Here is a 27186-nt window from a genome sequence, read left to right on the forward strand (position 1 = left end):
GGGGGAAGGATGGGAGATGGACATACACACCTGACAATAGGCATTGTTTGGGTGATCTGGATGTGGACAGGTTGGATGTATTCTACCTGAGAAATTACTTCAAAGAGATAGGCTATGAGACCATGAAGGAGGTTTGGTGGCAGGTCCCTGGGATGAGCCTGGAAGTAGGTTTGAGGCGTTTAGACTCTGATAATGAGTTGAGAGAGCTGTGTAATCATGGTGGAAAGAACAATGGGGTAGTGGATGTCTACATTGAACATGGCATTTCAGAACCTGAAATAGTACAAGGAGAGGATGTTGTTGTGCATGTTGATGACGAGGTGAGGGATCTTGGAGAGCAAGCGAAGTCAAATGCCAGAATGGTGAAAGACCCCCTGTCAAACCTACCACCGAGAAGGACCCTCCTAGAAGTTTAAGCATGGTAACATACAAGCCCCAAGCTAAAGAAGCGTTACTGAAGAAGAGCAATGTGAATTCTAACATGGAGTCCCAGCCTAAGCCTAAGTCAAATTGTAAGCCTAAGACAGTTCCCAAACCCAAACCCATGCCCAGACAGAACAATGTAACTAGGACTAGGAGATATTGTCTAAGGTCTGTAGGGAAAGGTATTTCAAAAGCAAAGGAAAATGCTAGTGATCATGTTCTTTTATCCTCTGACTCAGACTCTCATGACAGCTACGAGAGTGCTGAGGACGAGGCCTATAAGCCACAAGAGCCGGATGATAGCTCAGATGAATCGGGCATTGGATATACTGTTCCTTCACAGAAGAAGAAAGTCAAGAAACCCAATGCAAGGAAGAAGGTCCAGGCTGAGAGTGGAAAGGAAAAAGGGAAGGCCAAGGTCTGTGTTGATGATGATGGATTTGTGGAAGACGTTTCTGATGAAGATGTGGACATTGGATTTGTGGGGGGAGGTATAAAGGGGGATAACCATGATGCTTTTGATCCGGGGTCAGAATCGGATGGTGGCAATTCGTGGCACTCTTTGGAGATGAAAACACCACCTAATTCAGAGGATGAGCTGGTTGGAGAAGAAAGTTCAGAGGAGGTGTTTCCGGTGTTTAGACAGGGTGCTAGGTTTGGGGAACTACATTTAGAAGTCGGGATGAAGTTCAATACTAAGTGGGAGTTCAAGGAGGCAGTGAGGGAGTTCACTATACAAGAAGGGAGACGGATGAGATTTAGGAAGAACGATGGTAAAAGGGTGAGGGCAGTATGTAAGGTAAAGGATTGCAAGTGGGTTGTATACGTATCAAGGGACCACGAAGACAGTTGCTGGCAAGTTAAGACTTTCTTCAATGACCACACTTGTCCACGAGAGGATAAAAACAGGGCAGCAAATAGAAATTGGGTTGCAGGTAAGTTGGTAAAAAAACTAAGGAAATATCCCAATTTCAGGAACTGTGAGGCTACAACATATTTCAAGACGAAATATGACTTGTCGCTCAATAGGAACTCTATATCACGGGCACTGTGTGATGCTAGAAACATAGTCTATGGGGATGCCAAGGAGCAATATGCTATGCTTAGGGACTATGGTGAAACACTATTGAAAACAAACCCAGGATCAACTGTTCAGATATGCACAAAGCCACAGCCTAGTGGTGAGGTCATATTTGAGAGGATGTATGTCTGCTTGAGTGGCTGCAAGTCAGGTTTCAAGGCTGGCTGTCGTCCGTTAATTGGACTTGATGGGGCTTTTCTAAAAACTGTGTTCGGGGGGCAAATTCTATCGGCTGTTGGACAAGATGCTAATCATCATGTCTATGTCATTGCCTGGGCAGTTGTGGAAGTGGAGAACTTTGAGAATTGGAAGTGGTTTCTAGAGTTGCTACATGAGGATCTTGGAGACTACAAGACCCATGGGTGGAACTTCATCTCTGATATGCAAAAGGTAATTTCTTACTGAAACCTTAATCCTTACTCTCACATAAGTTTAAATGTGTAAAACTATGTGGTATATACTGTGGTGTGCTGTTAGTATACTGCCATATTGTGATGATACCTAAGATATAATTGTTTGATACTTTATGGTATATACTGTGGTTTGCTGTTAGTGTCTGCTGCTATACTGTGAATACTGCTCTGATCTAATTGTTTGATTACGTACTATACCATGATGGTGTGCTGTTAGGTACTATTATGGTGATCGATTTTCAAAGTTAGGGACTATTATGGTGAAAGATTGGCAAAGTTAGGGACTATTATGGTTATAGTTATGCAAAGTTAGGGACTATTATGGTGATCGATTTTCAAAGTTAGGGACTATTATGGTAACATAATGCTTGATATCTTCAGGGATTACTGCCTGCTATGAAAGTCGTGATGCCTAATGTGGGACACCGATTCTGTGTCTGGCACTTGTGGCGAAATTTCAATAAGCAGTGGAAGGACCTGGAGCTTAGGGGACTGTTATGGGAGTGTGCTAGAGCTACAACATTTCAAGAGTTTAAGGTACATAAAGCCACTTTTTTTGAAACTGGAGTTATCTAACATGGACTTCTTTCCCAACTATTAACTGTTGAATTTCAGGAATACATGGATAGGATAAAGCGGCTGAACGAGGACGCATGGAAGTATCTTGACAAGTGGCCAAGGGAGGCATGGACGAGGTCACAGTTCAGGCACAACCCGAAATTGGACTCGATTTGCAACAACGCCTGTGAGGTTTTCAATTCAAAGATCAAAGAAGCAAGGGGCAAGCCTATACTTACTCTTCTAGAAGAGGTGAGAATGTTTGTCATGCGGACTATGGCTAAGAACAAGGTTAAGTTGGACAATCACATGGGGCTGTTACCACCCGTAATCAAAAGTAGGTTAGAAAAGGTGAGGAAAGAGTCCAGACATTGGCATGCTATATGGTCTGGAGATACTGGATATGAGAAGTTTGAGGTCCATGGGCGTCCAACAAACCATGTGGTAGACCTGGGGAAAAGATTATGTACCTGCCAGTTCTGGATGTTAACAGGTTATTCTCTCCCATCCACTTACCTTTGCTCATTTAATTTTAAAGTAGTGTTATAAATAATTTTTTATTTAACCTAAGCTGGAAGTAAACTGGACTTGTAGGGATTCCATGCGTTCATGCTTGTGCAGCACTGGCCAGAGTCAACAAGCACCCAGAGGATTTCTGCCATAAGTTGATAACCATGGAGTCTTACAAGGAAACATACAAGTACCACATCAATCCTATACCTGGCCAAGCCTTCTGGGAACAAAGTCAGTTTAACAAGCCATTGGCACCACCAATCAAGAGGAAGCCAGGGAATCTTCAAACAAAGAGGAGGAAGGACTCAGATGAAGTCTCAAGTTCTAGCAAGAAATCTAAGCCAGTAACAGCCTTGAAAAGACAGCTTCGACCTTTCACATGTAAGTACTGCTTGCAAAAGGGTCACACCAAGAGAGGATGTGAAAAGAAAAGAGCAGCTGATGCTGCTCAAGCTGCAGCTGATGCTGCGGCTGCTGCAAAGGCAGCAGAGGCTGCTAAAGACCCTAAAAATGCTAGTGCACAAGCAACTACAACTGCCCAGGCCACCACAACTGACACTGCATCTGCCTCTGCATCTGCCAGTGCCACTGCAACTGCTACTCCAAATGCAACTACTACTGCTACAGCTACGGCTAATGCTAATATTACCATCAATTCTGCTCCTATTGGTCAAGCATCAGAAATTGATCTGTCACAGCCAATTTGTTCTGAACCAGAAGACTCTCAAAAGGTACAATTTTAATTCTATAATAAGCCTTTGTAATTAATGGAGTAAAAACTCTGAAAAAGGTTTACTGAGTGACAATGTTTGGTATTTATTTCTGGTTTGAAATTTGTGTAGTTCACTGAAGTAACCAGAGAACCAGCCACAAGACCTGCCAAACTGCCTACTAGAAGAAGGTCACCTCCAACAACCCCTTCTACAGCACTGGACCCAATGAAGGGTGCGAGTTCTGCCACTGCTTCACGATTCACAAATTTTCTGAAGTTTGTGCCGACTCCTGGATTTAAGCACCCCCGAAAGAAGTGAACTTTCATATTAGGAGATTAGGACATTTTGCTTGTCAAGTGTTAGTTTTTTGTTAAAAGATACAGTGACTGCGCTCACTCTAAACAATGGTTTATTTTGTTGATTACTAATCAAGTATGTCATGCTACTTGTTCAATTACTTATGGTTGTAATGTGTTAAAACTATGAATGGTTTGCCATATTTTGGTATTGATCAATTAATACTGTCCATGGTTTGGATCAATCTTGCTGTTACTTATTTACAACTTCTTTTACTTCATCCAACAGGATATTATATTATATCAAAGTAAGATGATTTACACAAACCTTGTTATGTTACCACATAACAGTTTCATTCATTAATTTGGGAACTGCATTACATTGACATGTTCTCAACCCTTTAATAGCACCAATCCTACAAAAACAACAATTACTAAGAACCCAAATCCAAGAACATGAGTTATGAATTTCAGATTCCTAATCTCTGCCTCCATATTGCCCATCCGCCATGCAAAGTTCATCTTCCTGTCACCATCATCATCTCCTGCAACAGCTCCTTCAGACAACTCCTCTTGCACAGAATCAGCCCAGACGAATAACCCACACCATGTTTTCCCACTTGTCTGCAACCAACCAAAATAATCAACCGAAAAAAAAAATTTCAATCTGCTACAAATTATTAAACTTTACTCACATTATAGTTGGGGCAACCAAAGAAGGGCTTGTTAGGATGCGACTCCGTCCCAGACCACCTTAGCACCGGGCGACAACCACAGCCGCACCAGTCCGGAACCCGTCCAAGCCTGTTTCGCGTCGTGCTTCTTCTCCAGTTCTCCGTCGACGATGACCGGTTGGAACTTCCTGCAACATGGCTCCCACTTCCTCTCATGGTGGACAGCTATCGGTGTACAGAAGAGATGCAGAAGAAGACGTTGATGGAGAGAACCTCAATGGGAAGGCCAACGAAATTTTAGGGTTTAAAAATGAGGACAGGGACTACATTAGGGAATTTTATCACACATTCCACGTCATATGTACACTACGGCGTCCAACGTGGCACTGGCTGTGCCACATAAGCAACGCCGTCGCTGAGTCACGCCGGAAAATCTTCGAAGGACCATTAAGGTGCTCGAATCGGAATCTGGGGGACATAAACAGTGCAATTGGAATCTCAGGGGCAAAATTGGTGCACGGGCTGAATCTGGGGGACCAAAATGGGGATTTAGTCTCTTTTAGAGGTAATTAAAACACTGTTAATAACTTTATTTGTTAATAAAATTATGCATGTAGATTATTTATTAATTAACATATGCTTTTACATGTTATTATGTTAAGATTATTATAAATAAAACTTTTTTAAACTTTTTATTTTTTTTTTCGATTTTTTTTTCTAGTTTTAGATTTGGATAAAATTCTTTCTTTCTCTCTTCTTCTTTTTTTTTTTCTTTTTCTTTCACTCTCTCTTACTTCTCTTCTGATGTTTTGGGTTCTAATTTCTATTTCTGTTTTTTATTTCTAGTTTTTTTTTTATCTTTTTAAGTTTTAGTTCGTAAATCTAGTACGATAATAATTTTTTTATGGTTATTTTTTTCTTTTTGTGGTATAATAATTTCTTTTCATAGTTTAATGACTCTTTTTTATGGGTATTTTATCTTCTATGATGTAGGTTTAAATATAGGAGAAAGACATTTTGAAAAAAGATGAATATTTATGAAACTCTTTATAAATTTTAGAAGTGATTGAATCTATTTGGAGTAGAGAAAAAATATCCTAATGTATTGGGATACATTTGCGTAGATTTGAAAATAAAAAAAACTTAGTATTGTCTCTACTTTTGTTTATTAAAATTTGTTGTAATCGAATATTACAACTCCTCTCCATTTATAGTTTAATATATAAAATATTTATCTTCTGATTTAGATATAGATTTAATATTTTTGCTATGATTTGTAGGGTAAAAAACTCAAATAAAGTAAGCTGAGAAGTTTATTACCCAAATCAGCCAAAACAAAAAATTTTTCAGCAATCCACCAATGACCATTTAAATATAATTCGAATCATATTGATTCGAACTACAAATGCATGTAATTCGAAACAACTTGCTTCGAATTACGTTTGAATAGATATGTATGTAATTCGAATCAAGTAGATTCGAATTAGAGAAGGGTAAATCGAATTGACTCGATTCGAATTAGTAGGCTCACGTGACTCTATGGAGTTCGAATAATATTGATTCGAATTATTCAATGTTGGTGACACTAGGTAGTTCGAACTAAGTTGATTCGAATTATTAGTGAGTTGCCTATATAATGCTACGTTAGTTGGATATATATCAAAAAAAAATTTTCACATTCTTACTTGGATAGTTGGATATATATCTTATAGTTGATACAAAAGATATTTACTGTATAATTTTATTTTTCTAAAAATATTATATATATATATATATATATATATATATATATATATATATATATATATATATATATATATATATATATTGATGATTACACAATTTTAGAAATATTTAAAAAGTATTATTAAAATTAAAATTATATTTTTTATTATTTGACAATAAAATTAAAAATTAAAAATTAGGGATTAATATTCTGTAACCAAATTTATATAATTAATGCTAAATAAGGCAAGTTCTGACTGTTTTTTTTTTGTCTACCTAGCAATATTAATCTCTAATATTTTTGTTAGGGTACAAATTTGCCACCACAACTACTGGCTACCTAGCAATATTAATCCCTAATTTTTAATTTTTAATTTTATTGTCAAATAATAAAAAATATAATTTTAATTTTAATAATACTTTTTAAATATTTCTAAAATTGTGTAATCATCAAAATAAATAAATATATATATATATATATATATATTTAGAAAAATAAAATTATATAGTAAATATCTTTTGTATCAACTATAAGATATATATCCAACTATCCAAGTAAGAATATGAAAAAAAAAATTGATATATATCCAACTAACGTGGCATTATATAGGCAACTCACTAGTAATTCGAATCAACTTAATTCGAACTACCTAGTGTCACCAACATTGAATAATTCGAATCAATATGATTCGAACTCCATAGAATCACATGAGCCTACTAATTCGAATCGAGTCAATTCGATTTACCCTTCTCTAATTCGAATCTACTTGATTCGAATTACATGCATATCCATTCAAACGTAATTCGAAGCAAGTTATTTCGAATTACAAGTATTTGTAGTTCGAATCATATTGATTCGAATTATATATAAATGGCCATTGGTAGATTGTTGAAATAAATTTTGTTTTGGCTGATTTGGGTAATAAACTTTTCAGCTTGGTTTATTTGGGTTTTTTACCCTGATTTGTAAGTGTCATATGACGTTGATTTGTAAGTGTCATATGACGTTTTTGTGTATGAAGATTGTTCTTCTTTAAAAAAAATGATAAATTAAATTTAAAAAAAATATATATTAATGACATTTAACGATATACAAAATTTATACATTTAATATCTTAAAAAAATAGTCACAAAAAAAATATCTTAAAAAAATAAAAATAAAAATATTAAATATGAGGTATACATTTTTATTATAATTTTGTTATTTTAAAATTTTATCTTTTGTTGTTATTAATATCATAACCACTAAATAGGTAATATAATCTACATCTATACTTCTATCTAGACTCTTCAAATGTAAATATTTTAAAATTTTACCTTTTAAAAAGTTTTTTTTTTCAGCCACAATCACTCTTATCTAGACTTTTCAAAGGTAAATATTTTTGATACAGTTCTATAATGAATACAAATTGGAACAGTACCTTCCTGAGGTGGCGTAACATATTGGAAGAGCGTAAAGTTGTTGAAAATGGCTAGTTTGGCGAGTTGGCAATGGGTCCAGTATTCGAATCTTCAGTGATCCTTGACTTGCTCCTCCACATCCTTATGTTGTTTCTTCATCTGAAACTTCCAATCTACAAAATCAACCATTATTGATAGTCAAAGACTTAATACTTTCTAATGGTCAGTAGAATCAAACTCTAATTAGAAGTATTTTTTTCGAGGGTACTAGTTAGCGTGTGCTAGCAACAACAATTAGGGGTGGAGAAGATAAAATTTATTGGACCCTTAATAAAAGTGGTTTGTGTGAAGTGAGTACTGGGTACCGTGTGGCTTATGGGTTCTCGTATCCTCCCATTGAATTTTGCCCAGAGATTATGAGACAACGAAATTTGTGGTGAGAACTGTGGAAGCTGAAAATCCTAAGGAAGATTAAGATTTTTCTCTAGAGGGGCTTCCATAAAAAGCTTCCAGTGCTACAAAAGCTTCATCATCGCATCCCGTTGATTCAACCTATCTGTCGAAGATGCCTACAATTTCCAGAAACAATCAATCATTGCATCTTTTATTGTGTAAAATCAAAAGAAATTTGGTCAAAAATGAGTTTATCAGACTAGAAAGAGCACCGAAGACTCTAATTTCTATGTTGAGTGGAACTTGAGAATGGAAGTCTTGCGTACCCAATCCAATAGCTCCTATTAGAGAATGATAATGGTGATTTTGAGCTTGTCCTTATGGAAGGCTAAGAATATGTTCATTATTGATAATGTATCAACTAGTGTAGAAGAGATAATGGTGTTGGTTTTAAAATTACAGAAAGAACTTCAAAAATTTCTACTTTCTAATTGATGAATATTTTACTTTTTTATCTCTCTTATTAAATTATTATATAATGTTATTTCTATAATAAAACGTTAAAAATTCTTAATTTTTTATTTATTTTATATATAAATATTTATATGTTTCTTTCATTTTATGAATAGAATTATCTGACTTTAAAAAAAAAATCTACATCTATATGTATGTTTTTGTATATGTAATTTTATTATTCTAAAACAGTAAATAAAATGTCAGCTTTTATAAAAAATAATATTAGTTAAACTAAAAAAAAAAGTATAATAAATTACGAGAAAGAAGGAAATCAAAGTGGCACTCATGTCAATTTAACCAATTGGAATTGCTCTCAGTACAAAACAAAATAACTGTTGGCTTCACTGATTTGCGCAGCCCACGTGTGACGTAACCAGTATTTTTCTGCTTCAGAAAATGATGCGTTTGCTTCCTCAATAATGTGTTAACGTTCGATGAGACATTCTAAATTGGTATTTCAAGAATACAATAATAAATTAAATTAATTATTTTGTTACTTAAACGATGATATTATCATTTAATAATTGTAGTAGTCAGTCTCAGTTTAGTTCACAGTTATATTTTTTAGAGATTAATTTAAGATGTATCGCCTTTCAAAAACAACATTAAACATTATTCACTATCAATTCAACAAATAATTATTGAACATTATTTTAAAGTAAAAATTTTATATACAGTTTTTTTAAATAAAATTAATATTAAATTATTTAATAATTATTAACTATTAACTTCACGTAAAAATTACTGTATTATATTTTACCCTTCCTCTGAATGCATGGTAGCAATTATTCCTGAAAGGGGATGTAACACTTTCCTCGTGTTTTTCTCACTGTCACTTTCTTAGAAAATTTTCTCCACAACATGATCATAGTAAGGGATTACAATGATGTTATAAGGACTTGTTCCGGATATTGTTGCCCTCACTTTTATCGCCCTAAAATGAAACATACCCCTCCATATGACAACTATAAAAGAATTAATTAAATATAAAAGAAAAACTCTGCTTCCTTAGCTAGACATCAGTAATGAGGGATTATATAAATAAAGGGTACGCACATTTTCTCCAAATTTAGCGAGAATTGAATAAATTTGGTTATATACATAACATAAGAAGTAAAATTAGGAAGATTGGGGAACAGTAAGTTGGACTAGTTGTTGTTGTTATAAAAGAGCATGCGCCAACACATTAACTAGTAACTAAACTATACCCTTTTTCTTTCTCTTCATTCTCTGTTTCCTCTTTCCTCTTCTTTTCAGAATTCATGATCCTTTTCAATTCAATGGAGGACCTCAAACAGTCTCTTCTATATACCACTCTGGAGCTTCAACAAACTAGAGCTGCAGTCCACGAGGAACTCAAGAAGAGAGATGAACAACTCCTCATCCTCAAGGATCTGCTCAACAAGACCATAAGAGAAAGAGATGAAGCCAATGACAAATGCCAGAGACTTCTCTTGGAGAAGCTTCTTCTTCAGCAACAGAATAATCCTGTCTCTGGAATCTCAAGCATTGAAGATGACCACAGAAGAAACAACAACAACAACAACAACATCAACACCACCTCATCAGACTGTGAAGAAAGCATTGTGTCATCACCAGTGATTGAGCACCACTTGTCAGCAACAGAATCTGCCATGATTGAAGCAGTGACACCAACAGGGCCACTTCCAGAAAAGGGTAAGCTGTTGCAGGCAGTCATGAAAGCAGGTCCTCTGCTTCAAACCCTGCTTCTTGCAGGCCCACTCCCTCAATGGAGACACCCTCCACCGCCCCTTGAGTCCTTTGAGATTCCACCTGTCACTATTCCTTCACCACCACTACTCCATCAAGATGTTAACAACAACAACAACAACAGCAGAAAAAGAGAATTTTGTGATGCCTCTGAGTCTTCTCCAATTGAGACCAAGTACCAAAGGGTTGCACTTCACTGACTTATAGTCAGCCTTAAATTATTACATATATAGATTTTGCAGGTTCTTAGAGTTCTAAAGTTAGAGACTTTTTTTGAGTAGCAGCAAGCAACTCAAAATTCATCTACTTATCTGTACAGAGGTTTCAGGATTTTAAGTTAACTGGTTCAGGAAAGTGCTTGATTCAGGGTTTTACTGAATTAAGCCCTTCATTTTTCTTTTGAGATTGTAATGAATGGTGGAGTGGTTGGATTGGAAGTTGAGTGTGTTACTGTTACTGCTACCAACAAACAATACCAAAGGGAAGCTCTTTCAGCCTCTTCTTGTCGCCTTTGGGGGACCCAACAAAAAATTAATTGGGTTAATTAGATTCTGTTACCGGTGTGAATGTACCTTTTAATTTGTTAGGGAACTTATGACTATGCATTATGCATCCCTAGCTAATTATTATGATTTTAGTTATCAAAAATATTTATATAGATTTCTGATTTCCCTCACCTTTTTTGTTCTGTTACTATTTACTAAGACTAACTAACATTTTTTCTTGGTATCTGCTCCCACTAAGAGTGCGCCAAGCCAATAGTGGAATAATCTTAGTTGACTAGTGTTTCCATGCCATCCTACATGTTCTTCAATGGAAGTGGGAATTGGTAATAAATAAATTAAACCACATAAGATTCTATTGACAAATGAAACATGATATCAAGATTATGGTTTCTAAATGGTTTAACTATTTGTGATTAATAATTTGTTAGTTGAGTAATTAATTTATTTATCTGGTTAAATAAGTATCAAAAAATTTAAATTTTATTTTGCTTATACATCAATTTATTAATTAGTGATTAATTTTTAAATAGAATTATAATTCTTAACGAATTAGTTATTCACTTGCTATACTAAAAAAAATGTTTAATTACTCTGTTGGTCCTTATAGTTTCGCGAAATTTTCAATTAGGTCCCTATACTTTTTTTCTTTTAATTGAGTCTTTGCATCAATTTTTTTTAATTGGGTCCCTAAACTTTTTTTTTTCTTTTATTTAGGTCCCTATACCAATTCTTTTATTTAGTTGGGTTCCTATAAAATTAAGCCAATTACTATTAAGAGTGACTTAATTGAAAAAAAAATTAGTGTAGAGATCCAATTAAAAAGAAAAAAAGTATAGGGACTTAATTGAAAATTTCACAAAACTATAGAGACCAACAGAATAATTAAACAAAAAAAAAACATTCCTTTTTTTGTTTCCCACGGTATCCTCCCATTCGACAGGTGAATGACTAATCTGTCGCGAATCTGAGCTCAATTTAAGGGTCTGCCACTAGCGAATGAGTTGCTGCATGCACAAGGCAGGATTCGAACCCTCGATCTTAAGCGGACGAGTAAACTGACCACTCGACCAACCCAAGTTGGTTCCAATACTAGATTCCTTTACCATTCACATAATGATCTATCATAATTAATAATTACTAACTCTTCAATTTATACTAGTTAGATCCGTCATCATACATGTTAGTAATTTACATCATCCACTCCGTACAAGGATGTAAACCTTAGTATTCACAAAAGCTTAGCCAAGTTAGAGAAGTGTGGGAACTATGGCATGGTGCACTAACTCAAAATTGATACGGTCTAAGGGCAGGTAAGGTTAGAAAGTAGTCACATGGATAGTCTTCTCTAGAGGGGACAAAGTAGACATCAGTAATGCCAAGGCTATGCTCAAGAATGGTAGTACCTAGTGCAACGATTTTCCAAAATGTTATACCACAATAACGTTAATTTAATTCATTATATTCTCATTGATTTTCTAATTGTTCATATATAGTACGAAACAACCTCAAAGCTCTATTGCTACTTTGACCTCAAGATTATTGTTATTGCAAAATTTCTTTAATAAGAACAAAATAGTAGTTATTTTCATATAGGTAGCTGTATATATAATTATAATTATAATTATAATTATAATTATAATGTAGATATAGATTAACGTCAATGGAAGCTTGGGAGGGACGGCATCAAAGTCCTGGAAAACACGCTAAGACACATTTTAGACAGCGATATAGGCCGCGAATGACGCACCTCATGCATTGCATTTTTGAAACTATTTTTATTTTTATTATTATCAAGTCTCTTTGGTCAATCACAATATATATATAGCATAGTAGGCTAATTAAGCTACAAATTAACCCTAAATCAAGAATGCAACTGGTTACCAAAGTAGACATAAAAAAGAATGTCACATTTTTCTTTTCACATTGGAAAATGCTCAATTTTGATCTCACAAGAGAAATCAAACGACACTATAATTAACAAGTGGAATTACAAGTTAAGAGCGGTTTCGAGGAAGCTGAGGGATGCAAGAGGATTATATATGAATTATGATTACTGGCTTGACTAAGAAGCTTGTTAGTTCAAAACATTAGGCAGACCCCTCCCTAAGTGTCTGCTTCAAGTCAATCATTAAGAGCAGTCATTTTCTCTCCAAACCTTTCAAAAATGTAAGATCCATCTATGGCTTGGCCATGACTTTAGAGAATAATACATGGTAGGCGTTATTTCTAACTTGCCTTTTGGGCATCACATTCAGTGGAATTGAAACAGTGAGTCAGTGACAATCTATTATTCTAGAATAAGAAACTAAGGGCCAAAAATACAAATCTTATTATTGAAAAATCAATGTATGACATCATAATCATATCCATGTGGAAATAAAAATGATCTCTAATAGTGACATTAGGAATGGGAGTATATGGGCTTCCGTACTACGAAATTGGGCCTTCCAATTCAGAAACAAAAAAGTGCAATTAACTCTTATTTGGACAAACATGTTTTTGGGTATTGAAACTAGGCCAGAGCCCAATAACGTCATGCTTTAAGTAGGCCACATGTTAGCCCAGTTGAAAAATAAGTGGGCCAGAGGAAACTTTTTGGGTTGCAAATTACAGGGTCATGTATCAAAAAGTTTTTTTTTACCACGGCTGTTGTAGAAAAAAAGAGAAAAAAATTAAGACTATTGCATGTAGATAAAAATAACCATCAACGGCAATACCAAAAAAAAAAAAAAAAAAAAAACCATCAACGGTAAACAAAAAAAAATTAATTAATTAACGTACATATATCTTAACCAACTTGGGTTGGCTCGTAGTCAATTCACTCGTCAATTTAAGTAAATGTTAGAGATTCGAATATTGTCTTATGCATGCAACTAATTGGCAGTTAATTTCCTAATTAAGTTTTATTGTTGGGTGTATTCCTTAATTGCGGGAAGGATAATAGTCGTATTCGAGTAGTAGTCAAAGTTAGTGTTACCCTTAGAGAAGGGCATTAGACATTAGTGGCTACCCTGGCAATTTTTTCCATGAGACATAAACACACACTGGTGAACATGTTTGGTTTTAGTTTCCCCTTAAACGTGGGCAACTGGAATGATGTTACACAACACCCTGCCATGTTTATTTGTTGCACTATTTCAAAAAGTATACCCCATTATTTTTATGACTTACAAACCCAATTTAGGTAAGAAAGGTAGGACATAATGATAATGAAAATGAAAATATATATATATTAGCCACTAGGTCATTTTCCTCAATTGTGTTCAATGCCATAGCCTATCTGATTCATATGCATGTCCCATTATTCAACTAAAACCGAATAATTGCTTCAATTCATGAATTGTGGATCACATCTCCATTATTATGACTACATTTCATTTCAAGCTTTTTATATGCCTTGATGAAGTGGGCATGCATGCGATACACGTATTAATTGTTCCATTTCATTATTAACAAGCTAAGTTGAATGTAATCTTGTGTATAAGCTAAGTGTGTTGTTGTTGGTAGAATAATCAATCAAATAGTTCAAAATGAGTGAACAAATTAAGAGCAATTTACAACCACTAATCTGGTAATCCCCCGTTTATGTCTTCCAATCAGCATCACTTAATGCAAGAAACCTACTACCACATCCTTGTTATAAATCACATATACATTTGGGAAATAGCCAAGCAAGTGAGCAACAACCATCAATAATATTAGTGGGATTAGGGCTGAGAATAAACAAGGTAGGTTAGAGTTTAATAAATTCCACTCCAATGTTGTTCACTGTTTTAAAACCTTAAACTTAAATCTTACCTACCTTCTTAACCTTTCTACTCGATTCTATCCATCCTACTTCCGCACACAAATTTATTTGTTAATTAAACATAACATTTAATCTTTTCACATTTTATAATATCAAATATTATTAATATATTATAACCAACTTGAATGCATAATTTGGTGGCACTAAATACTCGTGCAATCGAAATGAACTTGGGTTCAAATGTTTACTCTTTCCTTAAACATGTGCAGCATATATATTAAGAGTGTAAATTAGGTGAATAGGATTGGACTAATACTCAAATTAAAAGTATTCAATTCAATCCAAACCAAAAACAGATCAAAATCGCACTAATTTAAATTAAATTAGATTCCATTAAAAACATTTTTAGTAATCTATTCTCTAAAACAAAAACAAAAAAAATGTGCACACGTACGTAATATATCTGTTTTACAATCAAACTATGTGTATACCAATTCTTGTTTGTAACTAAATAAATCTAAATTCCATAATATTTATATCAAAACATGAATTAATTGACACAACTATTATCAGAAACTACCAACAACCTCCAAATAGAACTACTTTATAAACCTTCCTCCATACACCTCTTTGGTTGTCAACTTGGAATTGCTTTTTTCTATTCATAATAAATAATATTGCTTCGTACATTATCTGAAATCTTCAATCTTGGAAAAATATTGCTTCCTTAATTACACTTTAAAATATTAAAATCTGAATCCTTAATTAGCCTGAGATAAATGATAGATCTAAACCTTACAATGCCTCTCAAAATTAAGATACAGCAACTGCTCAACGGTATTACCTCTAGTGGTAGCTTTAATTTCATAGATCTATGCCACGCACTTTAAACTTTTAATATCCACATATTCATTGGCTGTGACAGCATATTAATGCTTATTACTCCTTTTCCACTTTCTTGCTTCCTAGCTTTATAAATCATAACTGATTAATAGTAGAATACAGTAAAATCTTATCTGCAATTTGGCCTCTGCATAATGCTGCATCATAAAGTGACTATATATGCTTCCAACCAAGGAAACATTTATTAACCAGCAAAGTGAAATTAAATCAACTGCCTCATAAAAAATCTACCAAAATTAGCAAGGTTTAATCCACATCCAAAATGCAATAATCTCCAAAACAATTATAAATATTAACATGGATGGCCCACTAACTAAGTAATATGCATAAAGATATTTCAACTGTGTTTTTTCTTTATGTTGAAAAAGAAATAAGATATCTAAGTCCTTGACAAGTAGGAGTGTTTATGCATCGGATTCCATTCGCACGGTGTTCATCTGAACTCAAAAAAAAGTTGCGGATATGGATTTGATTCGCAAGGCTATCGGATCCGATTCGCACACTAATAATATCGAATTGTGGATTTTATGTAGGTATTCACATATTCGTGGATCCGCAAAAATAAATAAATAAATAAGTAAATATTCTTTCTATATTTTATTTCAAATAATAATTATCATATATACTGTATTATTTTAATTTTATTATTTTAAAAAAAATATGTTTAATATTATTTTAAGAATAAACATATAAAAAAATTAAATTTTATTAATATTTTTTAATAAAAATAAACTTTCAAAAATATTTTTGTGTTTTGCTAATATATCCAATTCAAACTTAAAACTGCAGATATTAGATCTGAGGAGATAATTTTATTACGAATCGAAATTTTGATTCTATCTAATTTTATTGGCGTTCACCCTTATTGAAAGTGTCTTATTTCATAACATGGAAACCCTATCTTTTCCAATTTGTCTTTATGTTAAAAAGTGTGAGAATTTGATATGATTTTGACCCTTTCTAGCTAGCTAGCTACATGGAAATATTGCAAATTAGGGGTGTGCATGGTCCGGTCCGGCTCGAAGGCCCGGTCCGGTCCCGAACACTTTAGGGGCTAATTTGGTGTGATTTCATCGGGTCTAGGGCTGGGTAAGGGTCTCAAAAATAGACCCGGTCATTATTTCGGGTCGGGTCCGGGCCATAGCTCGGGTCACCCGAAATCGGCCCGGTGGCCCGGTCACCATACACAATAAATATTTTGTATTATTAGTGATGGATGATGGCTATTATTATGTAGAATTTAAGTATTGTAAACCTTAATATTTTGTGTTATTAGTCATTATATATAAGACTGTAAGTTAATGTTTTATATTTAAAATGCATAAGACTTTAGACTAATGCATAATATTGTGTTATTTGTATTTATTTAAATATTTGGTGTTATTAGGCAATATTAATATTATTGATTATGGTTATGCTTTAATTTTAGAGAAGAGTTGGTTCTTGTTATATTTTTCTAAGTGAATTTTACCATGTCAAATAATGGTTGGAGTCTTGCAAATTTGGATATTTTTACATACTAACTTACAAGAAGGTATCAAGGTAACATAATGTTAACGGCCCGGTTTTCACCCGGTTTTCACCCGGTATAGTTGTAGTCCGAAAGGGTATAGGTTTCATCGGGTCTAGGGTCGGGTTCGGGTCTCATAAATGGGCCCGGAATATATTTCGGGTCGGGTCTGGGTCACATCAAACCCGGTTTCACCCGGCCCATGCACACCCCTATTGCAAATAATCTTTTTAGCTAACCATAGCAATAAAAAATGGTTTGCTTACAGAGAAAGAAATGAATATAAGTTTCATATATCAGATCTGTAGCACGTGCAGCTTTGCAAAAGCTATAAAAGAGGGTTGTCTTCTCTTATGCATTCAATCTCTGTTCTCTGAGTTCTGATTTCTAATTTATAGCTGTTAAAAGCAATGTCTATGCTTTGACTATATATGCAATGCATAACTAATAGGTGAGTGCCTGGTAAGATTGAATTGATTCAAAATTAATCAACTCAATTGTATGAAAAACACAACCTGATGTTTGGGAAGGTAACAACATATAATGGTTAACCTATAAGCTAGTAAGTAATAACACTGGAGTTGACAAAAATGAAGTTATGAAGATAATGACATATAAATAACTCTATAGTATCTAGGCCACCAACAGCTAATTAAAATTAAAAAAAATGAAAACATCATAATTATATAGTTTCTTATTCTGTTAAGCAAGATCCAGGAAAGTTTAGAGTATACATATGAAACTTGAATAACAAAAATGATCATGCTAATTATTAATTAATCTAGCATTTAGAAATTGAAAATTTTGAAAATTAAAGAAGTTTTCAGAATATTTTGCAATAGTTATTATCAATAAGGAATACTAGAAGATTAATAATTTTTAAAAGTGTAAGAAAAAATATATTATTAATTAATTAAATTAAAAGAATTAAATTAATAATTAAAAGTGTGATAGAAATAATAAATTTTGCTCGTCTTAAACTTTTTTTGTTATCAATTTTGTCTTTTGATCACAAATATCATAAGAATTTCTTTTATGAAAAAAATATAAGAATAAAAATATCTATATATTTTTATTTTACTAATAAAACTTAGATACATTAACATGACATATAAAATAAGTCTGGTACTGAATTATTAAAAATAAACAACTAAAAATAAATATAAACTTAAAGTGAAAGTTTAACTACTTGAAAATTTTATATAATTTTATTTAATTTTTAATTATATTTACAAAATTTAAATGGATATAAATATTTAAATTAATCCATCCAAGGCCATTGTTTATAAGAAACTTTACAAACATGCCCAAAAAATGAGGGCAAGAACACATTCTTTGAATTTTACCGCCTTTGTTTCAGAAGGGCAAAGATGGAATTTGAAGAAAAGACAGAAGGATAACAGTACACAAAATATTATTGTATCATCATTATTTATATTGGAAATTGGATTTATTATTATAAAAAAGAGTGAAAAAGATGAACGCAACAAGTTAACAACACAAACATAAGAAGGAGGAGAAGCAGAAGCAGCAGCAGCATCATTATCAATCCTTCCATCAAATCAAACAAAAGATTATTATCAGAAAATCATAATAAGGTTCCAACACAACTCAGCTTCCCTCCTGTCTTGTCTCTGTTCCTGTTTCATCACTCTCCGCCACTCTTTCAAGTTTCACCCCCTCACTCAACACCTCTCTCTCTCTCTCTCTCTCTCAGCCATTGATTGCTGGGGGCATGCGTTTATTTTCCCTCTTGTTCATAACTTTCTTCTTCCTTTCTTCACGTTCTCCGAAGCTCAAAGTCCAAACCAACAAATGCCCACACAGATTCTCCTAACCATCTTCTTCCTTTTTCGTCAAAGTTATTCACTTTATTATCTATGATTGCATTTCTACTATTAAAGCTTGCACCTTCCGTAGCTACAATGATTGTATTATGAGCTGGTTTAGATCTGGTTCTGCAGTAACGGTGGCAGGGAGTTCCACCCAGTAACCAGGTGGTAATAAAGTTTCCATTTTTATGAGTGGGGGTGGTGGGGTTGTTGTGAACGTGGGAATGATGGAAGCAAGGATGAAGAAATACCGACAAGTGAGTCCTGAAAGGGCCAAAGTGTGGACAGAGAAGTCACCAAAGTATCACCAGAATAGGAAGGTTCCTGTCATTTACTATCTTTGCAGGAACAGGCAGCTAGAACACCCTCATTTCATGGAGGTTCCTCTTACATCCCCTGAAGGCCTATACCTGAGAGGTATCAAAATATATGGGAGGCAAAAAAAAAAACATTTTTTTTTTAATTTTTACCTTAATAGTAATTATGTTCTTAATGTATTTCCCCCCATTTATGGAATGTGTTTTTTTGTGTGCAGATGTGATTGATAGACTTAATGCATTGAGAGGTAGAGGCATGGCTTCCTTGTATTCATGGTCTTGTAAGAGGTTAGCTAGTTATTGCATTTACTCTCTCCTTTATTTGCTTTTAAATTTGTATGTTTGTGAAACATACAGGGAAATAAAAGTACAAGAATAACAGGAATTTTGAATTTTGGAAGTATCTGCATTCTGTACTTGTCCTTGATATTCTCTTTTAAATTTTGGCCAAGTCAATGCAACTTAAAATTATAGTTTTAGATGAAGCAATCAAGATTGTTTAGCTATGAGTTGATTCATGTTGTGATCAAATTGTTTATATTCAGTATTCACCATGTATATTGTGTTTTATTATGCTTTTCAGAAGCTACAAGAATGGTTTTGTGTGGCATGATCTCTGTCAGGATGATCTAATTCTACCTGCCCATGGGAATGAGTATGTCCTCAAAGGTTCTGAACTCTTTGATGAATCAAATTCAGGTTAAGTACAATATCATGCTTCGGTTTTGTTTATTTCCACAATGTGGTATTTTCCTAGGTCCTGATTGAAAACTTAAGTCATTGTGAAATTGTGTCTACAGATCGATTTAGCCCGATTAACAATGTCAAAATACAAAGCCTGAAGCAGTTACCAGAGCCAGTCTCTTGTAGGAGCCATGATGGAGCTTCCACTTCTTCTAGCCTGAATGGAAAAGAAGCAAGAAACTCTCAAGATGATGATGAGCTTTCCACAGGACAACGCAGCGGTTCCTCTGATGTTTCTCCAGAGTCTACAGCTGGAAAAAGTGATTCTACTAACTTGTCATTGCCAGAGTACAAAATCTACAAGAGTGAAAAGTTGTCAGATGCTTCAACTCAGACAGAAGAACCTAAGAGTATAACCAAAACACAGAAAACTTGTACCAGGGGCGTATCAACAGAAGATGCATCAATGGAATCTGAATGCCATGAGATACATCAAGATGAAGTGCCACATGTGACTGAAAATTCAGAAATCTGTAGGGAAACCATTTCTCCTCCTCCTTCGACTTCTAGTCCCTCATCTTCTGGAGGGAAGATTGAAACTTTGGAATCCTTGATTAGAGCTGATTTGAGTAAAATGAACAGATTTAGGATCATGGATGAGGAGGGACGAATGCCAACCAACACAAGGCTGAAAGCCTCAAATCTGCTGATGCAACTGATCTCGTGTGGATCAATATCGGTGAAAAACCACAGTCTTGGCCTTATTCCTTCCTATAAGGCCAAGTTTTCCAATGGAAAATTCCCTTCCCCATTGTTCTCGACTTCTGTCATGTTGGGGGAATTCGATTGCCTAGCTGAGAATCCAAAGGTTATGGGTCTCAGATTGGAAGACAAAGAGTACTTTAGTGGGAGCATAGTTGATTCTAAATTATCAAATGAACAAGGAGATGGACCTAATGTTCTGAAACGCTCTTCTTCCTACAATGCTGAGAGGTAGGTTCTACTTTCAATTCTTCTCTTGCAACTTTACAAATTAGCATTGGCAAGAATCATGGTTTGGCAAATCATTTTCAACACTGGATGGTGCATCACATGCCTTTTGGTTGGTTTCACAAGGACTGCATTAGTGATATTGTAAGAGAAACACTGAGCAAATGACATAAGGAGTATCTGGGGTCTTATTACTAAGGAATTTGACTCATTTTTGGCATATAGTAATTATTTTCTTATTCAGTGGATATTTCACTACTATTATATAAAGTATAAACACAAAAAAGTTCACTGATCTTCTCATTATTACCAATTCAACATTCATGCAGATGCAATCGTGATCAAATTCTGCAGTACTACTGTATTTTACTTGTGCTTTTGTTCTTTAAATTTCAAATTTAAACATCATTTTAACATTGAATAGTAAGAAAAGAAAAGGTCAATTCAACATCTTTTAGCCCTCCAATCACTTTATCAGTTCTGAATTTGTTCAGGGCATCAGATTCTAAAATGTTTGTGCGGCTAATTTTCTTTGTGTTTCTTTTGCCAGTTGCTTTTAAAAAGTCAAAACAATATTCACTGAAGTGCAAATGCATTCGCATGTTAGATCTTCATTTAGTTAATATTATATAGTATCAAGTCTCATGGTCATGTAAATGGAGTCTTCAAAGATAGGGGCTTCATTGCTTTATAAAGTTATCATACTAAGGAATTAACATCTATATTAGTTCTTTCATTACCTGGCATCATCCACAAATTAAGGAAAAATAAAAAGAAAACAAAATAAAAAAGAAAAGCAAAATACCAGACAAATGGAGATTACAATTCTCTCTTGTGAGCTTCTTTTATTGTCTCCTATGAAATACTAGAATCCCACAAAATGGATTCAAGGCACAATAAAGTTTTGGCATTTATAATAAGGTCTAATAACTATACTTTTGAAACAAAGTTTGGGATGAAATCAGGATTTAATGATAAGGTAAAATTAAATTGAAAAGTAGTAACTCTAGGAATTCTTTTGTGGCTTGATTTTTGGATTAATGTTTCTTTTTGTAATTGATTTTGATTGACATCTGATAGGAACATATAGGCTTAACAACCTGAGCAGTTTTTCATATGTATGAAACCTATGAACAAATGTGCAGGTCAAGTGAAGAGCTGAAATCACAAGACATAGAGGAATCATCCTCAGGACATTCCAAATGCATTTTGCAGTCGGTTAAGGCTTCATTGACCAAGCAGCCACGAAGCGAATCCATGAGATACACAGTTTCTGATGGACCAAGAAAATCCATGGATAGAGTTGATGGCTCAGGCGTATCCCCAGTACCATCCTATGGTAGCAGCAAAAGAATCACCGAACCTTCATCAGCAAAAAAGCAATCAAAGATGATAGAGTCTTTTGAGGAGGAGAAGGTGATCAAAATTGAAGAAAGTTAAGTGTTGACATTATCTTCGTTACTAATGATTCACACTATGTGCTTATAGTCTTCAATCATTGATTGACAAGTTTAATTTTAATCAACAGGCTTGCTTCAGGAGCTCGGGTTATAATCGAATCTAAACCATCTCGCCACACAGCATCTAGCTCTTAAAACCTTTTCTTTCAGAGGTTAGGCCACTAGTAAATACAATATATATAGGTATAGGTATGTAGGTACACATGAAATTTGTAAATCTGAAAAATGAAGACATGTTGTGAGTTGTGACATATAATAGTGTAAGAACCCAGAGTCTGGTATTATATAGTATTGTTACATTGTATAAGACTCAGTGGTATAGTGTATGAATTTTTTTTTCTTTTTTTTCCCCTCTGTCCACACTTGCCACTGCTAGTCAAGCTACCACATCAGAAACATGCAACAATGAAAAAAAAAAAAAAAAACCCACCAATGTTCCTAAGAGCATCCTAGTTATGATCTTTGTGCTTATTGCATGGACCTTAGTGGCATGTTATTGGGTTTAATAGGTTTTTCATATAAGTTAATGCAATGACCACAAAAATCATAACCAAGACATCCTCAAACTTGGGTGATTATTGCCTTTTGCTGCATGTTTCAAATGAGACACTATGAAATTTTAAGGAGTAAATGATTCGGGGCGAATGACGGCGTGCCTGGGTAACGGCAAGGAAGTTGGACCTTAAGCATTAAACATATGACTGAAACACTGCAAGGGGTTGGGTAATAGTGCAGGTTTAGTCCCTGTCTCAGTGGTCCTTAAACCTTCCTGTTCATAGGGACTGCTATCTAAAAATGAATTGACTCCACAAGGTTTTTTATATTGTAAATATAGATATTGAGATCTATCTCTTTTGCAACCATGCACTTGTTTCTGTCAAAAACAGTAGTAGGGTCGTATTCTATTTCATTTTTCCTTGGCATTCCTGCTGGTTTTGCTGCTAGAACATGTGAGATTGAAGTTGCCATTGTATTGTATTGTTGTCTTTATCATCAATAACAATATTAATTCTTGAAGTTAAAATGAAGAAAAATGCTCTTTGTTTGGTATTGAATTATTGATAGACCCTTTTGGAAACAATGCAGCTGTAAATTGGAAGTATACCGTTCAAACTTGTTATTTCTGTGTAACAAGGTAGGGTACTTCTTTTGAAGAAAAGACATTCTTATTGCTATTGAAGACAATTATTTTATTACAAAAGAAAACAAAAGGTATGTGCTTCTTAAATAGATTCACGTGTAAGACAGCCTTATTCTAAGACTTTCATGCAGAGGGAATTTAATATTTGTCAGAATGCTTTTTTGTCTGGAAAGATGTATGATGGTTTGGCCTTTGAGATCTTCAGAAACTGGGAAAAATGAATTAATAAATCATGGTATCAGCTTTCACATAAAGCATGAAGAAATTCTGTTTGCTCTCCAGTCTGCACTCTCTTAATTTTTCTCTTTTTGGAGTGATAGTGGGAATTTTTAAATGATGTATGACAGTGTTAGTGTGCAATGATAGAAAAGAAAAGTGTATATTGTACCTAACTGAATGTATATTGACACATCCTGGGTTTTTTTCCCCATGATTAAGGTTTTCCACATTCCATGCATAATCTATGCTTCCATCTTTTATCCAATTAATTACTAATTTAGATTTTTTGTTCATGTGGTAAAAATGGGCCTTCTTTGATTCCAGTATTGTATGCTTCTATCAATTCCTTTTTCAAGGTCAAACATATACTTCTACAGAAATAATTTAGTACTTATTTTATCTTATGTATAACTTAATGTGTGAAGTAAAGTGAGTACAAATTACTGTAATAAGTAATAAGACAACTTGTACTTTCTTTTCCTACTTTATCTCTTAGTTTGACAGGTCAAGTATTAATCCACCATGGATTTGAGCTCTATTTAAGTGTTTGTAAGTCAATGGAATGTTGCATATATAAGATGGAATTTAAATTCCTAACACTTGTTTAAACGAACAAATGAACTGATTATTCGGCTAATCCCAAGTTGGTTAGACAACTTGTACTTTTGCCTCAGCCCTCAAGAGCATGTTAAAAGCCAGTTTAGTTGGGCTAATCTGGCCCAAATAATGCCTGATATATTTGTACTGGGGTGGCCCAAGTCATTCCCTTATGTTATGTGGGGATTGTACAAAATTTGGATTTTGACTACTTTTCTTGAATAAGTTATCTACACCCTGACCAAAAAAAAAAAAAAAAAATCTATACTTCACTTGATTGCCTTAACTGAATTTTACTTGTGAGTTTACTCCATAATCATTTGCACAGTATCCATACCTTGATTTCAAACAGGATCTTAGTTACAAATGTATGACAAGTTTTGAGTTCTGAACAAGATTATTTACATACCACTTGAATAACTGCATTTTCAAGCAATGAATTAACAAATTTTAAGTTTGGCTAAAAAACAATGAGATTATTGCATGCAGCATAAGATGAATAATCTTGTTCCATCTCTTTGGCACAGTTGAAATGCATTTATGGCCGCAAGGTAAGACGTTAATAACTAATATCTATCAATGTATCAAATAAATGAATAATAGATACTAAAAGAAGAAAGAAACAAATGAAATCATGTCACAAAAAAAAAAAAAATTTCTGATGAACATCGTACTATAATAAAATAGCAGTTTAGTTTACCTCAGAGCAAACGGCACACAGGGTAATTTAAGAAGCATGTTTGAGTTTACTGGCAGCAAAATTATGAGAGAGAGAGAGAGAGAGAAATTATACATCATTGTTTTAAGTTTTTACATCATTGTTCTACTGACGTGTTCTTCTTTCAAAGGAATATTACATATCATTCATGAAAATTATACACTTACATTGTTTCGTGTATATTACGGTTAATAGTCAAATTAGTCTTTAAAAAATAATTTTATCTTTTAAAAATTTTATTAATCAAATTACTTTTTTAAATATTATAAATTATTATTTATCTTTTAGTCACTTAATTAACAATTTTTTTCTATAATTAATAATATAAAAAGTTAACTTATATCATACATAACATATAACATACTCAATTAGTAAACAAATATATTTATAAAAATATATTAATTTAATGTCATTAAGTTATATTAGGATTAGAATTTATATAATTAAAAAAATAGACTAATTTGATAGATTTTCATAAATATATTTATTCAATGACTAATTCAATCTATTAGATATCATGTATACTGTAACAGTTAATAATTTTTTGCTATGTAGTAAATTAATAAAACAAATTAAAAAACATATTAGATATATATATATATATATATATATTAAATAATAAATTATAATTAATTTATTAATAATTAATTATATTAAATAATTATATCTCTATTTAATTAATAATTTATATTAAGCACTTGAGACTGCAAAACAGTGCAATGTTGACTTAGTCATGTGATTTTTTATACAAATAATAGAATGGTTCATGCTGCACCCCACCCACGTCACATGAAAATAATAACCTTGGATATAAACATAAAAAATATATAAAAAAACAACAATTTATGTCCGCAGAGCTTAATAATTCTAGAAATAGAAGAGCTGTGATTCCTATCTATACTTATCACATTTTTAGTTGAAAACGTTGGATTATATACGAAGCTTATGGTATACCCGTGCCAGGATCAGATCCATGGCCTTGGTATCTGTGAATAGAAAATATTATAATTTGTATGAAGGGCCATGGCACGTGCAAGTCTTACTTCAAACTCCTGCCATCATGTGCCATACTGCCATTCGTATTCTTATATTATTAGCTATTTTACAAAAATACTACTAAAATGATATTTAAAAATTTATATTGATTTTAAAAGAATTCTTGAAATATTTAAAAATATAATAAGAACAATTAAATATTAGATATATATTTTAAGAAAGGACTTAAAAAAAAAAATTTTATATTTTAAAAATTTGGTGATTGTATATAAGTAATTTTCTTTTAAATGAGCACATTTTTTAAAAAAATTAAAAAAAAATCTAAAAGTCAAATTTTATTCTAGTTATTTGTACTATTTTTTAAATAGTTATTTAAATATTTTTTGAAAACTTGAATCAAATACATAAATTATTTACTAAATTTAAAATTTATTTGTCACTTATAAAAATATATGATATTCTTTTATTATTTTTGTCATGTTTTTAAATCAGTAACCTTATTTGTTATTTGTATTTTATGAAACAATTCTTTTTAGTTTGATCTTTCGAATGCAATTATGATAGTTAATCTAAAATACAATTAAAAATAAATGCATTATTATTCGCCTAAAAAAAGTCAAAGAATCCAGAATTGCAGATATTGTTTACTCACACTTCAACATTGGAAGACTTATTCATAAACTAGACACATCTGTTTCCTTCATAAAAGGCCTGGCTGAAAATGTTTGGTCCTGGTTATTGCAATATTGTAAAGTCATCAGCAAGTTGCACATTTATACCAAAAAAAAAAAAATCAGCAAGTTGCATTTGATTATTTAGGATGTATTTATTTAGGGTAAGATTATATATAGTAAGGGTGTGTAACATTTGGACACCAAATAAAAGAAGGGTGTGCAACATTTATTTGATGAAGTTTTAAAAATATATTTGAGAAACGTCATTGTGTTCCCTCTTGATTCTGTTCACACAATGAAACTTGTATACAATATATATAATATAGGAAGAGTTTCAAGTGTACTGAAAATATCGGTGTTCTAGTTATTTTAACCGTTGATCTGAATTATAAAAAATATATATAATATATATTAATTGAAATCAACGATTAAAATAACTAGAATACCGGTATTT

At 33.1% G+C, this 27186-nt stretch overlaps 5 protein-coding genes across 8 annotated transcripts; 4 read left to right on the top strand and 1 right to left on the bottom strand.

Moving 5' to 3' along the window:
- Window positions 1-510: 510 nt before the first annotated feature.
- Window positions 511-3144, top strand: LOC148547053 (uncharacterized). Its single transcript, XM_088495267.1, has 4 exons — window positions 511-1894; window positions 2299-2454; window positions 2533-2892; window positions 3070-3144. The coding sequence occupies exons 1-4, from the start codon at window positions 545-547 to the stop codon at window positions 3142-3144; spliced, it is 1941 nt and encodes a 646-aa protein (XP_088351393.1). The 5' UTR covers window positions 511-544.
- A 5-nt stretch (window positions 3145-3149) lies between these two features.
- On the top strand, window positions 3150-3930 carry LOC148547054 (uncharacterized). Its single transcript, XM_088496490.1, has 2 exons — window positions 3150-3719; window positions 3850-3930. Exons 1-2 carry the CDS (start codon window positions 3150-3152, stop codon window positions 3928-3930), a joined length of 651 nt encoding a protein of 216 aa, XP_088352616.1.
- Window positions 3931-4390: 460 nt separating this feature from the next.
- On the bottom strand, window positions 4391-4887 carry LOC148547055 (uncharacterized). Its single transcript, XM_088496506.1, has 2 exons — window positions 4693-4887; window positions 4391-4621 (listed from the first exon to the last, which is right to left on the bottom strand). Exons 1-2 carry the CDS (start codon window positions 4885-4887, stop codon window positions 4391-4393), a joined length of 426 nt encoding a protein of 141 aa, XP_088352632.1.
- A 4909-nt stretch (window positions 4888-9796) lies between these two features.
- LOC107614336 (uncharacterized) lies at window positions 9797-11113 on the top strand. Its single transcript, XM_016316548.3, has one exon. It carries the CDS (start codon window positions 9969-9971, stop codon window positions 10635-10637), a length of 669 nt encoding a protein of 222 aa, XP_016172034.1. The 5' UTR covers window positions 9797-9968; the 3' UTR covers window positions 10638-11113.
- Window positions 11114-18576: 7463 nt separating this feature from the next.
- Window positions 18577-23985, top strand: LOC107613931 (protein SOSEKI 3). Of its 4 annotated transcripts, none has more exons than XR_015896998.1 (7): window positions 18577-19353; window positions 19472-19541; window positions 19837-19952; window positions 20054-20930; window positions 22073-22367; window positions 22456-22539; window positions 23474-23985. XR_015896998.1 is itself a non-coding variant. In XM_088497709.1 (6 exons), exons 1-5 carry the CDS (start codon window positions 19125-19127, stop codon window positions 22365-22367), a joined length of 1587 nt encoding a protein of 528 aa, XP_088353835.1. In that variant the 5' UTR covers window positions 18577-19124; the 3' UTR covers window positions 22456-22735. The 4 variants fall into 4 exon arrangements, 2 of the variants coding, with proteins under 2 accessions (XP_088353835.1, XP_088353834.1); XR_015896997.1 differs by having other exon boundaries at window positions 22073-22362; window positions 23474-23594; XM_088497709.1 differs by lacking the exon at window positions 23474-23985 and having other exon boundaries at window positions 22456-22735.
- Window positions 23986-27186: the final 3201 nt, after the last annotated feature.

Source organism: Arachis ipaensis, chromosome B8 (assembly GCF_059453495.1).
Source record: "Arachis ipaensis isolate K30076 ecotype BB chromosome B8, ASM5945349v1, whole genome shotgun sequence".
In the NCBI taxonomy this organism is placed as follows: domain Eukaryota; kingdom Viridiplantae; phylum Streptophyta; class Magnoliopsida; order Fabales; family Fabaceae; genus Arachis; species Arachis ipaensis.